We start from the raw sequence: 12442 nt of genomic DNA on the forward strand, positions 1-12442 counted from the left end.
TTAAAATGTTTAGCTTGATATATGACTGAAACAGTGACTTTTTCCATGCTCTGCCATTTGTAATGCTGCAATTAAGACAACGAGTTGGTGTAGGATTTCACTCATTTTTAATGGACAAACTGGTTGAAACTTTCCTGTGTGTGCTCATCTTTTTCAACAACTGGGCTTAACTGGGCCTTTATGGGGCGGGGGGAAGGACACAACAACAAGTTGCATCCACTTACTGAAAGTGTTAACTGAAATATAAAATACCAATTTAATTCAAACCTTGTCTCCTGGTTTAGGTGTAAAACAATGGAACGTGACAGCAACCTTCCTTCAAGATAAATTATTATAAACATATTTTTAAAGTCAGTGTGTTTATTATATAAATATGCCCTTAACTGGACTACCCATTAAAACTGGGCTTTCACCTCCAGTTCCTACAATCCAGATTTATCAGAAATTCACCCCCTATGAAACTCTTTATGATCCCAACAGGCCTGATTCCTCTCACTTGTTTTATTTCTAAACTATAAATATTGTTTTTTCACTCCTCAGTGTGGAAATTTGGCTACATCCATTTTACATGCTTACTGGAGTAGAAAACTGCCTAATCGGATAGGAAAACAGTTGGCGGTGTATAAATCAGGGTTTGCCGGGGATTTCAAAGTGTGAAACTGGCAGATGAGGACATATCGTAGGAGTTCTCCCTTTCCCCAGCTTCCCTGTAGAGATTTCACATGGCAAACCTGATCACCAGGGCCATCTGTATAAATACATGGGTGTGTTGTCCTGAATTAACACAGCAGCTCTACTGGGGAATGTAATTAAGCTCTTCTTTTTAAATTTCCCCAGCACACTGTCTGAAATATAGATTTATATAGCAGAAATAAAAATCTTAGCTTGATTTTGATGAGGAAATCAATAATGAAATGTGGTTTACTACCAACAAGTCTTTACAGAATCCTGAAATTAATTTCAGAGTGTTCCTTAGAGATGCTCCGGGGATGTGTTTACCCTCTTCTGTCCTGCAGGATAACATTGTGATATTGAAAGTAATGCTGTGCTGCAAACAGCTTTTCTTATACTCAAAGGAAAAACAAAAAAAAGCCCAACACAACAACAACAACAAAAAACCAGCCCAGGGATTTTACATACAAATGGTTTTACTGTAACATTGCCTGCTCTGCTCAATCAACATTCCTTCCAAACGTTCATGTTAAAACAGAGTTAAGTAAAGATTCATGTTGTAGTGGTGACAGGAGGAGTTGTTACACAAGATGTAAAGTTTCCCTTGGATTTCATGTCACGATTTTTTCTCATTATTTAAACAAGAACTGCATTGAAGTGGTGCAGGTACCAGGCAATAAAGATTTCCCTTGGTGCTGACAAACTCTGAGACCGCAAACGGAGGTGGTTACATGCCACAAGAGATATTGTATAATGTTCTTTTCCTTTAGGCTAGAGATTGCTGTCACAAAGGAAACATCTTTATAGAAGAACTACTATAACACACAACCCCTCTCCCCCCCCCATTTAGTTCTCATTGTATATGAAGATTTCACTTCCAGCATGTTTTATTCAGTAATGCATGGAAAGCATTTCGAAGCATGCAGCTGTTAGCCTGCCTGATCTTGGAATTGCTTAACTTACTGCCAGTAATTCTGCTTTATTATTTACCAATATTCAAGTACAATGGAGGGAATAGGAGTTTTTTTGGGGGGTGAGGGGTGGTGGTTGTTTTGTTTTTCATTTTAATGTTTTAAATGTTTTGTGGAGAGATCCGACAAAGCTTTCATAAGTGGTATGCATAGGATACATATCTGATTTGTAGGTAGTTTATCAAGTACATAATATTTGTAAATATTTTGGCAGGCAAAAAATTATTTTTGTGGCTATGAGATGTTGCAAAATAAACAAGGCAAACAGGGAAAGATTTTTGCTGGAATGCTGCAGTTCATCTGTGGGTCACTGGCATGGGAGCGGAGACCCATGTGATGTGTTAAGCGAGAGAGGAACAATTGGATATAGGCATTGATTTAGAACAGTAGGTGTCTATATCAGGGAAACAAACACGATCATAAGTTAAACCCTCAGCCATATTGGTCAACACACAGATAAACACACAGCTGGACAACAGTTGAGTATTCTACCATGTAGGGGATTGTTAGGTATTTTTCCATATTCCTAAAATCACTGCAAGATGTTGATATAAAATCAAGAATATTTTATATTCACAAGCAGAATCTTTTGCCTTCCAATAGTATGAAATAGGGCTAGAAGTACAGTCAATGAGAATATTGAATAATGACATTTCCACTGGTTTTGGGTTTGTTGTTTTTAATTTTAAAATTACTTTCCAGCAAAAAGGTCTGAAATGAAACTTTCTACTGCATACAAAAATCATAGTAGCAGATCTTTCTTTTAATTTAAATGAAAATCCTTACAGAAGCTACAAAACCTGACATGTTCTCTACATTTATTTTGTTAATTTTTAAAAGCTGTTAATTTTTTTTCCCCCTTGAAATATGGACATTGTGACACACCTTATTCTAAAAAGCCATTTGGAATCCAAAGCTATTTTAAGATGGAAGTGTTTTGCTGCCTTGAATGACTGAGATCCAGTGGTATATATGCCTTGGTGGCTGGTTGCATCTGGAACATAAGCCTGAATACTGCTACCATGAACACTTTGCAAGTTCCTTTGTGATTGCAGTTCTCCAAGGAAAATGTCTAGACACAATGAAAACACAGAATCAAAGGCAGACTGACAGCTGAAAGGTAGATGAGTAGGTGGTGTTTTGTAGCTGCTTTTCTCCCCTCTATTGCCTGTTAAACAGTCTTTTGAACTTGGGTTGTTGTTACACCACGTTCAGTTTGTTATGAGTCAGTTCCTACAACCTGACAGTCAGAATCTTGCCTGGTTTTGCCATTTTAGCTTTGACAGTTTACTTTGGTGAAAGAGCTTGTAGGAGATTTGTCCTTGGTAAGATGGCAGAATATAGACAAATATTGAACAAAATAATGATGTTCTTTACCATGTAATGCTGCAGGAGCTTTCAAAGTTCCACCTTCAAGAGGTGGTATATTTCTGTTTGTTGGAATGATGTATGGATATAAAGTACAAACTTATTTGTGAATTTTTTGACATCAAATATTTTCCAGTGATTTTTTTTTTTCTGGTTTAGAAATGTGCTCAATGTGTAGAAACAAAGTTACTGATAGCAAAGAAAGTGTCTAGAAATAACACCTTGTACCATATAAAATATCTGATGAAAAAGTATTTTTAATGTGTTTCAGCCAAAGTGTTGATTTATGGATTGCTAATTTCAGCATGCTGGATTTTCACTTGGTCAGGCACTGAGTTCTGTATCACCTCTGAGCTTAAAAGTCATGGGGTTATAATTGTTATCTCAGATGATATTTCCATCTGCTTGTAGCTGGTGTGTCTTTGCAGTGGGGGTAACCTTGGCTGAGTAATGAATTGAAGTCCTCTCAGGCATCAATCACTAATGATGCTGCAGGGAAGATGTTTCAGTAGGTTTGTAAATGTCATCACCCAAGGAAAGACTGTTTTAAAGGGTGGGAGAGGTTTCATTTTCCAAAGAAAATACTTTCTCTAAGATTAGTCCAAGTATTTATTTAAAACTTTGCATAAGTTCCTGAGGCCCTTAGGGAGCCCCAAGAGACAGAGTTCTGTTTTAGCATGCTGATGTGTTATATGGACTTTCAAAAGGATGAATTTTTATTTTAAGATATTTTGGGAGCACTTTGTTATGATCCACCTGTAAGCTAATCCTGAAGACTGCTATTCCACAGTGATTCCCTTCTCTTCCACCACAGATTTGGTTTATTTAAGAAAAAAACAAACAAACAAAAGAGTTAAAATATTGTGAAATTTTGAACTAAAAATATATTAAATTGAGTCATTTTGTTGTGGTCTAATAAATAAATCACTGCTCTCTCAGGTGCTGGGCTGCAGTTCAGTCCAAGACATTTGACTTAGATTAAATGAATTTAGTGTTCACATCTCACATAGTTTAAAACAGTGGGATTTTCTGCTTGAGAAAGGCAGGAAATGGAGCTAGAATGAATGATGAATTGTTTCTCACCTTTAGGTGGTCTTTTCAAGCTTGAACTTACTTTGAGGGAGAACTGAGAAGTACAAATGGTCTTATTTATGTTGTCCTTGGCTTCCAAGTTAAACAAAACAAACTTGTCCCAGTATTCTGTTTTTCCAGTCAAGTGTATGCAGAATTCTGAGACAGATGCTTGAAATGTTACAGTTCTATCTGAAGAATCTGCTCATTTCTATACTCCTTTAATTACAAAAATGCTCTATTTGACCTATTTAGTAGAAGTTCTTTCAGCTGTTGTTAAATGCTAAAAAAAGAACAAAATATATTTATTAATTTTATTGTGGTAATTTTCTGGTTCATAAGCATGTAAGTGTATCTGAAGAATGGCCTGTGTCTGCTTCTGAGTCTAGATGTGTTTTCACTTTCATGAGTGTGAATTAAACAGAAATGGAACTGGCATATTTTAGGACTTTGTTCCATAAACCTTAAATGAAAAAAAAATCCCTGTCTGTCTAGTTACCTAGATGAATGGGCCTGCTCTCATGAGTGATGACTGTCTGCCTCCCTGGTTAGTGTATTGTTTGCCAATATTATTTCTACTACATTACAAATCACCCATTTCTGGAATATAAGTATCAAATGTACTAGTTCTGTAAAAGACTAACAGGTTATGAGTTTTGTTTCTCAGCATCCTAGAGTTTTTCTTAGCATTTTATCTATAGCTGGTCTTTTTAGTTGCAAGACGTTGTGGTCATAATCAGAAATGGTGAATAGATATTTTAGGATGTATTTTAGATTAGATTTTGAACAGAAATCCTTTTTATGATCATTCAGTGATTGCATGCATTTGTGACTGATGGTGGTGTTTTTGGGATTAAGCAATGGTTGCTGTGTTTGGGTATCCACATAATTTTGACCTAAGCCAAAGCACAAAATGTGAACTTAATGCTGAGTTTCCTCTGGCTCCATAATACAGGAGAGTATCTAATTTGGCATAAACCCTGTCCATACAAACTTAATTTCTCAACATTTTCTGACAAGTCCTGAGTGAATTTATGGTAGTCAACACTTTCTGTCATTTTTGGTCTGGTACTAAAATGATCCAGACTAGGTTTTCTGTGCTGTGGAACCATTGCCTTTGACTGCAGCTCCGCTATGAATTTATTCTGGTCTACTTTCTTCTCATGCCTCTTACTCACACTGGGAATTTGTGACTGTGTGTTGGGTCAGGTCCAGGAACTGATCCAGTTAAACTGATTTAGAAAAACAAAACAATTAGTTTTAACTTGCATCAGTTCTCTAATCAACTTTGATGTGTTATTGCATTTGTGCCAGGCTAAAAGAAAGGTTCTAACAGAAGGAGCAAGTAGTCAAAGGTACTAAAGGAGGAAAGAGGCTTCTGGGTCTGTACCAGCCATTTGCTGATGTAGAATGTGCACATGAGGATATTAAAAGTTATGTGGAATGCCAAGCAATGCCAAGGGATATGGGTACAATATGTGAACGAAATTATCTATGTAAACATGACTTGATAATAAGGAAAAAATGTGCTAATGGATTAGAGAGATATAATTTTTAACTTGCATTTTAATACATTTTACTTTTTCCACTGAAATTCTTGTAACGGTAATATGATTAAATGGTTCAGGGTTAACAAAAAAACAAAATCTTGTGTTTTCATGCAATTCTCCTTTAATGCCTTTTAATGCCTATCCTCCCCCTCGTTGCCCTCCTTTTTCTTGATTTTATGCAGGATTTTCAAATCCATTGAAACATTGCTGTTTTTTAAAGGTTATTACCAACCTTGGGCCTCTGGAGTGGATTCTTAATACTCCCAGTCATCACAGAGTTCATCATGGTAAAGTGAAAGTGTAATCTCATGTTCCTCAGTGTATTTTTTTTTTTTCTCATGGCTGCAATTTGCATAGTAACAGCAACAACAGCAAAGTACTAAAATTGTACTGTAAAAATAGTTTTGTAGAAAATACTTGTTAAAAAATCTTGTTCAGATAGAAATGTTACAGTATTTTATGAAAACCTTTTTAATAACAAATTTCATTATTAAATGTTTGCATGTAAGGTTGATAACTGAGCAGAAATTATGTCTGAATAACATGAGATAATTTGAAGGCTCTGAGCAAAACTATTCCATGTTTAACAGTAGGAAGAGTGATAGACAAATCTCATCCTTCCTTCACTATTAAAACATCATCGACTTGTCAATCACTAACAGATGCTTTTGCACTCGAATTCAAGCACTGAATTTATGAAAATGCATGGTTAGCTTTTAGAGGAACTGATTAATTTTGCAGTGGAATTTGGTTTCAGCTGTCTGGATTATTGAAAAAAATCTCTCTTCACGCAAGTGCACAGTGATAGACTCTTCATCAATATTCAGATGCATTCAGGACCATATGGCATATGTAAATTGGATTAATAACTCCACTGCATTCTAAGAAAATGTCAGGAATATATCTGTGGACTAGAGGTTGATTTCTTAGATGCCCTTGGCTTATTAAATGTGCAGAGATAACTAACAAAATAATAGTAGAATGGAAGATGTTAAGTTAAAAAAGACACAAATGCCTTGTGTACTGATGATGTTATTCATATTTATTATATCTATATGTAAAGTGTTTATGGCAGTGTGTAGACTTCTTAAAAAGACTGTGGTGCTGTGTCTGCTTCTTAAAATTTGCACAAGTACTGACAATCCTGGAGGGAGATACTCTGCCTTATTTGTTCTGCTGTAAATCTAAACTAATCCTCTGATCCCAATTGGAGTTAAGCAGAATCACTCCAGAGCTGATCAAGTGTTAGAATAGAATAGAATTAACCAGGTTGGAAAAGACCTTCAAGATCAAGTCCAACCCATCATGCAACACCATCTAATCGACTAAACCATGGCACTAAGTGCCCCATCCACTCTCTTCCTAAACACCTCCAGTGATGGTGACTCAATCACCTCCCTGAGCAGCCAATCACTCTTTCTCTGAAGAATGTTATCCTAATATCCAGCCCAAACCTCCCCTGGCACAGCCTAAGACTGTGTCCTCTTGTTCTGATGCTGGTTGCCTGGAAGAAGAGGCCAATCCCCACCTGGCTACAACCTCCTTTCAGGTAGTTGTAGACAGAAATAAGGTCTCCCCTGAGCCTCCTCTTCTCCAGGCTAAGCAACCCCAACTCCCCCAGCCTCTCCTCATAGGGCTTGTGCTCCAAACCCCTCCCCAGCTTTGTTGCCTTTCTCTGGACATGTTCCAGCAAGTCAACATCTTTCCAGCAACTCATCTTTCCTAAACTGAGGGGCCCAGATCTGGACACAGGACTCAAGATGTGGCCTAAACAGCGCTGAGTACAGGAGCAGAACGACTTCCCTGCTCCTGCTGGCCACACTGTTCCTGATACAGGCCAGGATGCCATTGACCTTCTTGGCCAACTGGGCACACTGCTGGCTCATGTTCAGCCTACAATCAAAGAGTCATAGAGTTGCTCCAATCTCCACAAACACAGGGATATGTAGCAATGTTTCTTTGCTCATACTTTTGAGCTTATGTAAAATATGCCTAGAAAATGGTTGAAAGATCAGCTTTTCTCACACTGGAGTTAATATAGGATGGAAGATAAAGACTCCTGAAAGCTATTAATGAGATGATTGCACATGAATGTTTTTAGCATATATTTTCTTATATATAAACTGGTGAAATGATTTTTTTTTGTTTGCTTTTTAACTTCTCTTTATGAATATATTTTAAACTGAGTTTCTTCTCCAAGTGAGTCTTATTTCACAGAAAGCCTGTCTATGACACAATTTTTTGTTTATTTGTATGTTTGAGTAAAAAGAGAGCCTAGTAAGTAATAAGAAATTTTATAGACATATATGGAGTAGTAGATTAGCTGCCTTTAAAAATTATTAGATTATAAGTTGATGCTACTGATGAAGACTTCCTTTCATGATTCAGTTGCATGTATTCTTAGAAATGCAATTACTGATCTCATAAATTATTTTTATTATAGGTAGAAATCCTTACTGTATTGACAAAAATTATGGTGGCACACTAATCATCTGGGATAGGATATTTGGTGAGTAAAAAGAAAGTTGCTCCATCTCATATTTAGTATGATAAAAATATTTATACATTTAAATTTGATGGTTGTCCTCTTTTTTTGTTTCTTTTTTTGTCTTCTTTCATCAGGAACATTTGAGGCAGAAGATGCAAAAGTTGTATATGGGTTAACACATCCAGTAAATTCATTTGATCCCATCATGCTCCAGGTGCTATAGTTTGTATCCCCAACTCTGGTAGTCACCAGGCACTCTTGTTCAAAAGAAGCTCCTCTCTTAGCCACAGTTGAGGCCATCCTTGCATTTCTGCAGAGTCAGTTATATTATCTACAGATTCTTCAGTATTTCATTACAAACCAATTATTTCTGCTCACTGCTCTGACAACTAATTACAGTGGAGAGATAACAAGGCCTTGAACTGAATTGTCCGTTTTGGCATATGCAAAGCAATATGCTGCAAAACAGAGAATACCTATATACATAAAATCTGTTGTCTTCTCTAAATGTTGCTATTTCATAATTAATCTCGTGATGTAATTAATGTCTTTATGATTTTTATCTCTTCTGTGTATTTGCTATTCAGGGTTCTCCAGAATGATTAGTGTTGACAGTGTTATATAGCAGCCATCAACAAAACCACCAGAACAGGTTGAATATAGATTTATTTACTTTTTAATTAAAAACAACAACAACAAACAATCAACAAGAAAATAAAAGAGAAGGCAAGGCACTTCTGTGGTGTTTCTAAGATTTATAGCTCCTGGTTTCACTGAAGCTGGATAACAACTCTGTGTGAAAAACTCAAGGACTGAGGAGTAATTCTGCCTGTAGTGGTGTCTGGGCTGGAAGCATGAAGGACAGCCATGGCCTGTGCAGTTATATCCATTTCACTAAGATACTAAGTGATTTAGTTATTGACTATATGTCATGACAAGATCTCAGTAACAAAATATAGTTTAAAACTGCCCTGAATGTATCGGTACAATATACCCTTAAATACTCTGGATTGATTACAGGGCCGCCAAACGTTCCTCTGGGCAGAAGTCTTTCTAGTCCTCACTATAAACCAAGGGCTTTATATGGCTCTTGCCTATTTCAGCTAGGTTTTCTCAACTTCTGACTGTCTTCAACTATTCCAAATTTATTCTCTTTACAGGCTTTGAAAAATCATTGACTTGAGATCTAAAAATGAATTAAATGCATTTTGTTAAATTTTATGTTGCTAACAATAAAAAAGTGCCTGCCCCCTTCCCCTTTTTTTTTCCTCTTTTTTTTATTTAAAGTTACGTCCCTTGGCTCATATCTGGAACACGTTTTGGGCCACACCTGGATTCTGCAATAAGCTTTCTGTCATATTCAAAGGGCCCGGCTGGGGACCAGGCAAACCTAGACTTGGCCTTCCTGAGGAAATCCCAGAGGTAAATAGAACATGCACAGGCTTTCAGTCTTGTGTAATTTACTTGGACCTCTTAATGCTGTTGGATCAATGTTAAAAACTCTACACGTGCTATTTTAAATTAGCAAATTAGCAGTCATAAAGCATAGGGGAAGATGAAATGGGAACAGAAACTGAAAGAAATGAATGTTTTTGCTGTGTTTTTTTTTTAATTTATCTTTTCATTATTCATTTCCTAAAGAGACTTCCAAAATTGTTCTGTGGAGTACAAGAGTTTCTCTTTTTCTGTTAGCTGTGAACATACACACACAGACAGTGAGTTAAACTCTATCTTATTCTAAGTTGTGCATAAGCTTGATGGTAGGCTATCTTTGTGCATTTCTAAATATCCCTTAATCTTTTATTATATCTGTTAGTTTAAGGAATACTGAGGAACAACAGGCTGAAGCGGGTCACTGTTTAAGAGTATTATCTGTTTTCCTTCGTACAGGTTACTGGAAAAGAAGTCGTCTTCAATCCAAGTGTACCAGGTTATCTCAATTGTTATGCAGTTGTACATTTTGCTGTAGTACTGGATCTGTATACTGAACTTCTTGGTGCAGTGACTGTAAGTAGTTCCTGGTTTAATGAATTAGCATCGTGTGCTAGCATTAGTATGACATATAACATGCTTAAATAACAAAGCATTGAGTCAGCTCTACAGCCTGACATTTTATTTAAACTGTTGTAACAATAAGCATAAATGGTTAAATACATATTGACTATATCATGGGTTATATTGATTATTAAACACTATTTAATAAACATATTAATCACTTACATATGAACATGCTTAAGGTAAGCAATTAAAGAATAATGAATGTTCCGTAGAAGACCTGAGACTCTGCTTCAGTTTTTAGGATCTCAGGAAAAACATATCTTAGACTTGAAACTATGATTTTCTTTTAACATGCCAAGGTTGTTCATATTGTTAGCTACCAATAGTGTCCAAGCTTTAGAAGAAGTATTGCACAGGTCTTGCAGCGCTTGAAGCTTCTTCCAGTCTCGAACATAGAACAGCACTGATACAAATACAGCTAGAAGAGACATGTGCTCACCACATCATGTTTGAGGTCCCTGGCAGCACAATGTGTTTTCTACATGGATACCTAGAGCTCTATGAAGGTAAAGTAGGAGACCACCTCTGTCTGCAAGAAGCAAGATATTAATTGCTTCCACGACTTCACATCCTTTCTACTTTTTCTTTTTCATCCTTTTTTCCTTGAAAAATCTTTCTATTTTAGTAAAGCTAAAATATTCTAGTTATGAAGCATCATTTTAATCCACATAATAGTCACATAAATCACTGTGCCCTGATGCTTTTGCTCATGACCAACATATCTGAATCCATCTAAGAAGTAGATTTCTAGAGATTAGTCTGTTTTGCATATCTGACCATGATCATCCATGAAGGAGCCCAGAGGATTGCAAAGGGACTTCAAAGCTCTCACAAATCTTATCCAAATGTTGACATTTTGGTCTTCTGACTCAGACTTTTCTTTTGTGTCCTAGGGCAAGAAGGGCAGGAAAAGAGCAGGAAAGTGGACTGTACCTGAAATAATTTCTTGGGATACATAGCAGCAAGCTTACAGCAACTCTGGCAGCTCTGCATATAGTAGTATTACAAGCTTTTTTTTCCCCTTCCCATTTTTGGTGAGATGTGTTCTGAGTAGCACATCAGACCAGTGGAAAGATGCAATTTTGGAGAAAAGTTTAGAGTATTTTACGTAGCATTCCTGACTTATAAAAGCTACCTCAAGCATACTCTTCTGATTAATATTAAGTTATTCTGCACATTCTATTCACCTCTACAAAGGGTCACTCTGCAGTTGCAGGGAATTTGAAGATTACTCAGCTGTTTGAGGCTAAGTAATTTCTGAGGACAGGAAATTGAGCAAAGGTAAGGATAAATACCTACATTGTATACAATGCATGATAGCAATTGTTCTTATACTGAGAAAAGCCTCTGAAAGATTTCTTTATTTTAATTTATTTGGGTAGGGATCAAACAATGGAGTTTTTGGTTGGTTACTTGTTTGTGGGTTTTTTGTTGTTTTGTTGGTTTGGTTTTTTTATACTTTGTTGCTGTTGCTTTTAACAGCTAGGAGTCTGCTGATGTTTTTAATTTATTCCCCCCCCCCCCCCGTTTTATTCTTTCTCTTTTTGCTTTATTCTGGTTATGGAAAGAAAAATGGATGGTCCAAATTATTTTCTTTGCTGATAACTGCAGCTGTTTAAGAATAAGGGAAGTTGAAAAATGCATCCACACCCCAGATGATCATTAAATTCTTGCAGTTACTAAGGAGACATCCCAAAGATTCACCACTTGTGAACTTATTGTTGATAAGCAACTAGAAAATTCTCTGCACTAAACTGCAGGGTAATAAGGTGGTAAGGATAAGAAGGGGAGAGCACAGGGGACTAGAAGCACCTCATCTCAGGACAGAAACCTGCAGCGTGGGTGTAGAAAGTGCTGCTCTCGAGGCAAAGTTCCAACATTGCTCCACAATACAGTGAAGAAGCTGTCATGAAAAGGAAGCTTGCATATGAATAACTTTACTTGGCAAAATTCTTTCTTCAATATCAGTTTTCCACTACACTGAGTTATGAAATGTCTATGGATACAACTGGAACTTTCTGTCTGGCTATGAATTATATCATAACTGTGGCATAGCTCCATAAATGGAGAAAGCTAACTGTTTTCCTCATTTTTAGGTATAAGTTCCATTTCATAATAGCCATAAGACAGAGCACACAGCTATTACATTTCTCAAGTGATTACAGTTGCTCAGTGTTTGGTCTCATGCCCTGTAGAAGTGTTAAATTTCTCTATCCATAAAGAGCAACCATATACCTTCAGTCTGAATGACCTACATTTAACTT

At 36.6% G+C, this 12442-nt stretch overlaps 1 protein-coding gene across 2 annotated transcripts in view; it reads left to right on the forward strand.

Annotated features, from left to right (window-relative positions):
- The window catches only part of AGMO (alkylglycerol monooxygenase), a 195093-nt gene that overhangs the window by 95469 nt on the left and 87182 nt on the right, over window positions 1-12442 (forward strand). For both annotated transcript variants that reach the window (XM_068152499.1, XM_068152500.1), the window contains 5 exons: window positions 5853-5919; window positions 8076-8141; window positions 8255-8334; window positions 9408-9542; window positions 10011-10127. In XM_068152499.1, the coding sequence (XP_068008600.1) occupies window positions 5853-5919; window positions 8076-8141; window positions 8255-8334; window positions 9408-9542; window positions 10011-10127 (465 nt within the window). The remainder of the gene's footprint in view (window positions 1-5852; window positions 5920-8075; window positions 8142-8254; window positions 8335-9407; window positions 9543-10010; window positions 10128-12442) is intronic.

Source organism: Melanerpes formicivorus, unplaced genomic scaffold, assembly GCF_026170545.1.
Source record: "Melanerpes formicivorus ecotype bairdi unplaced genomic scaffold, bMelFor1.0.p_v2 SCAF_23, whole genome shotgun sequence".
In the NCBI taxonomy this organism is placed as follows: domain Eukaryota; kingdom Metazoa; phylum Chordata; class Aves; order Piciformes; family Picidae; genus Melanerpes; species Melanerpes formicivorus.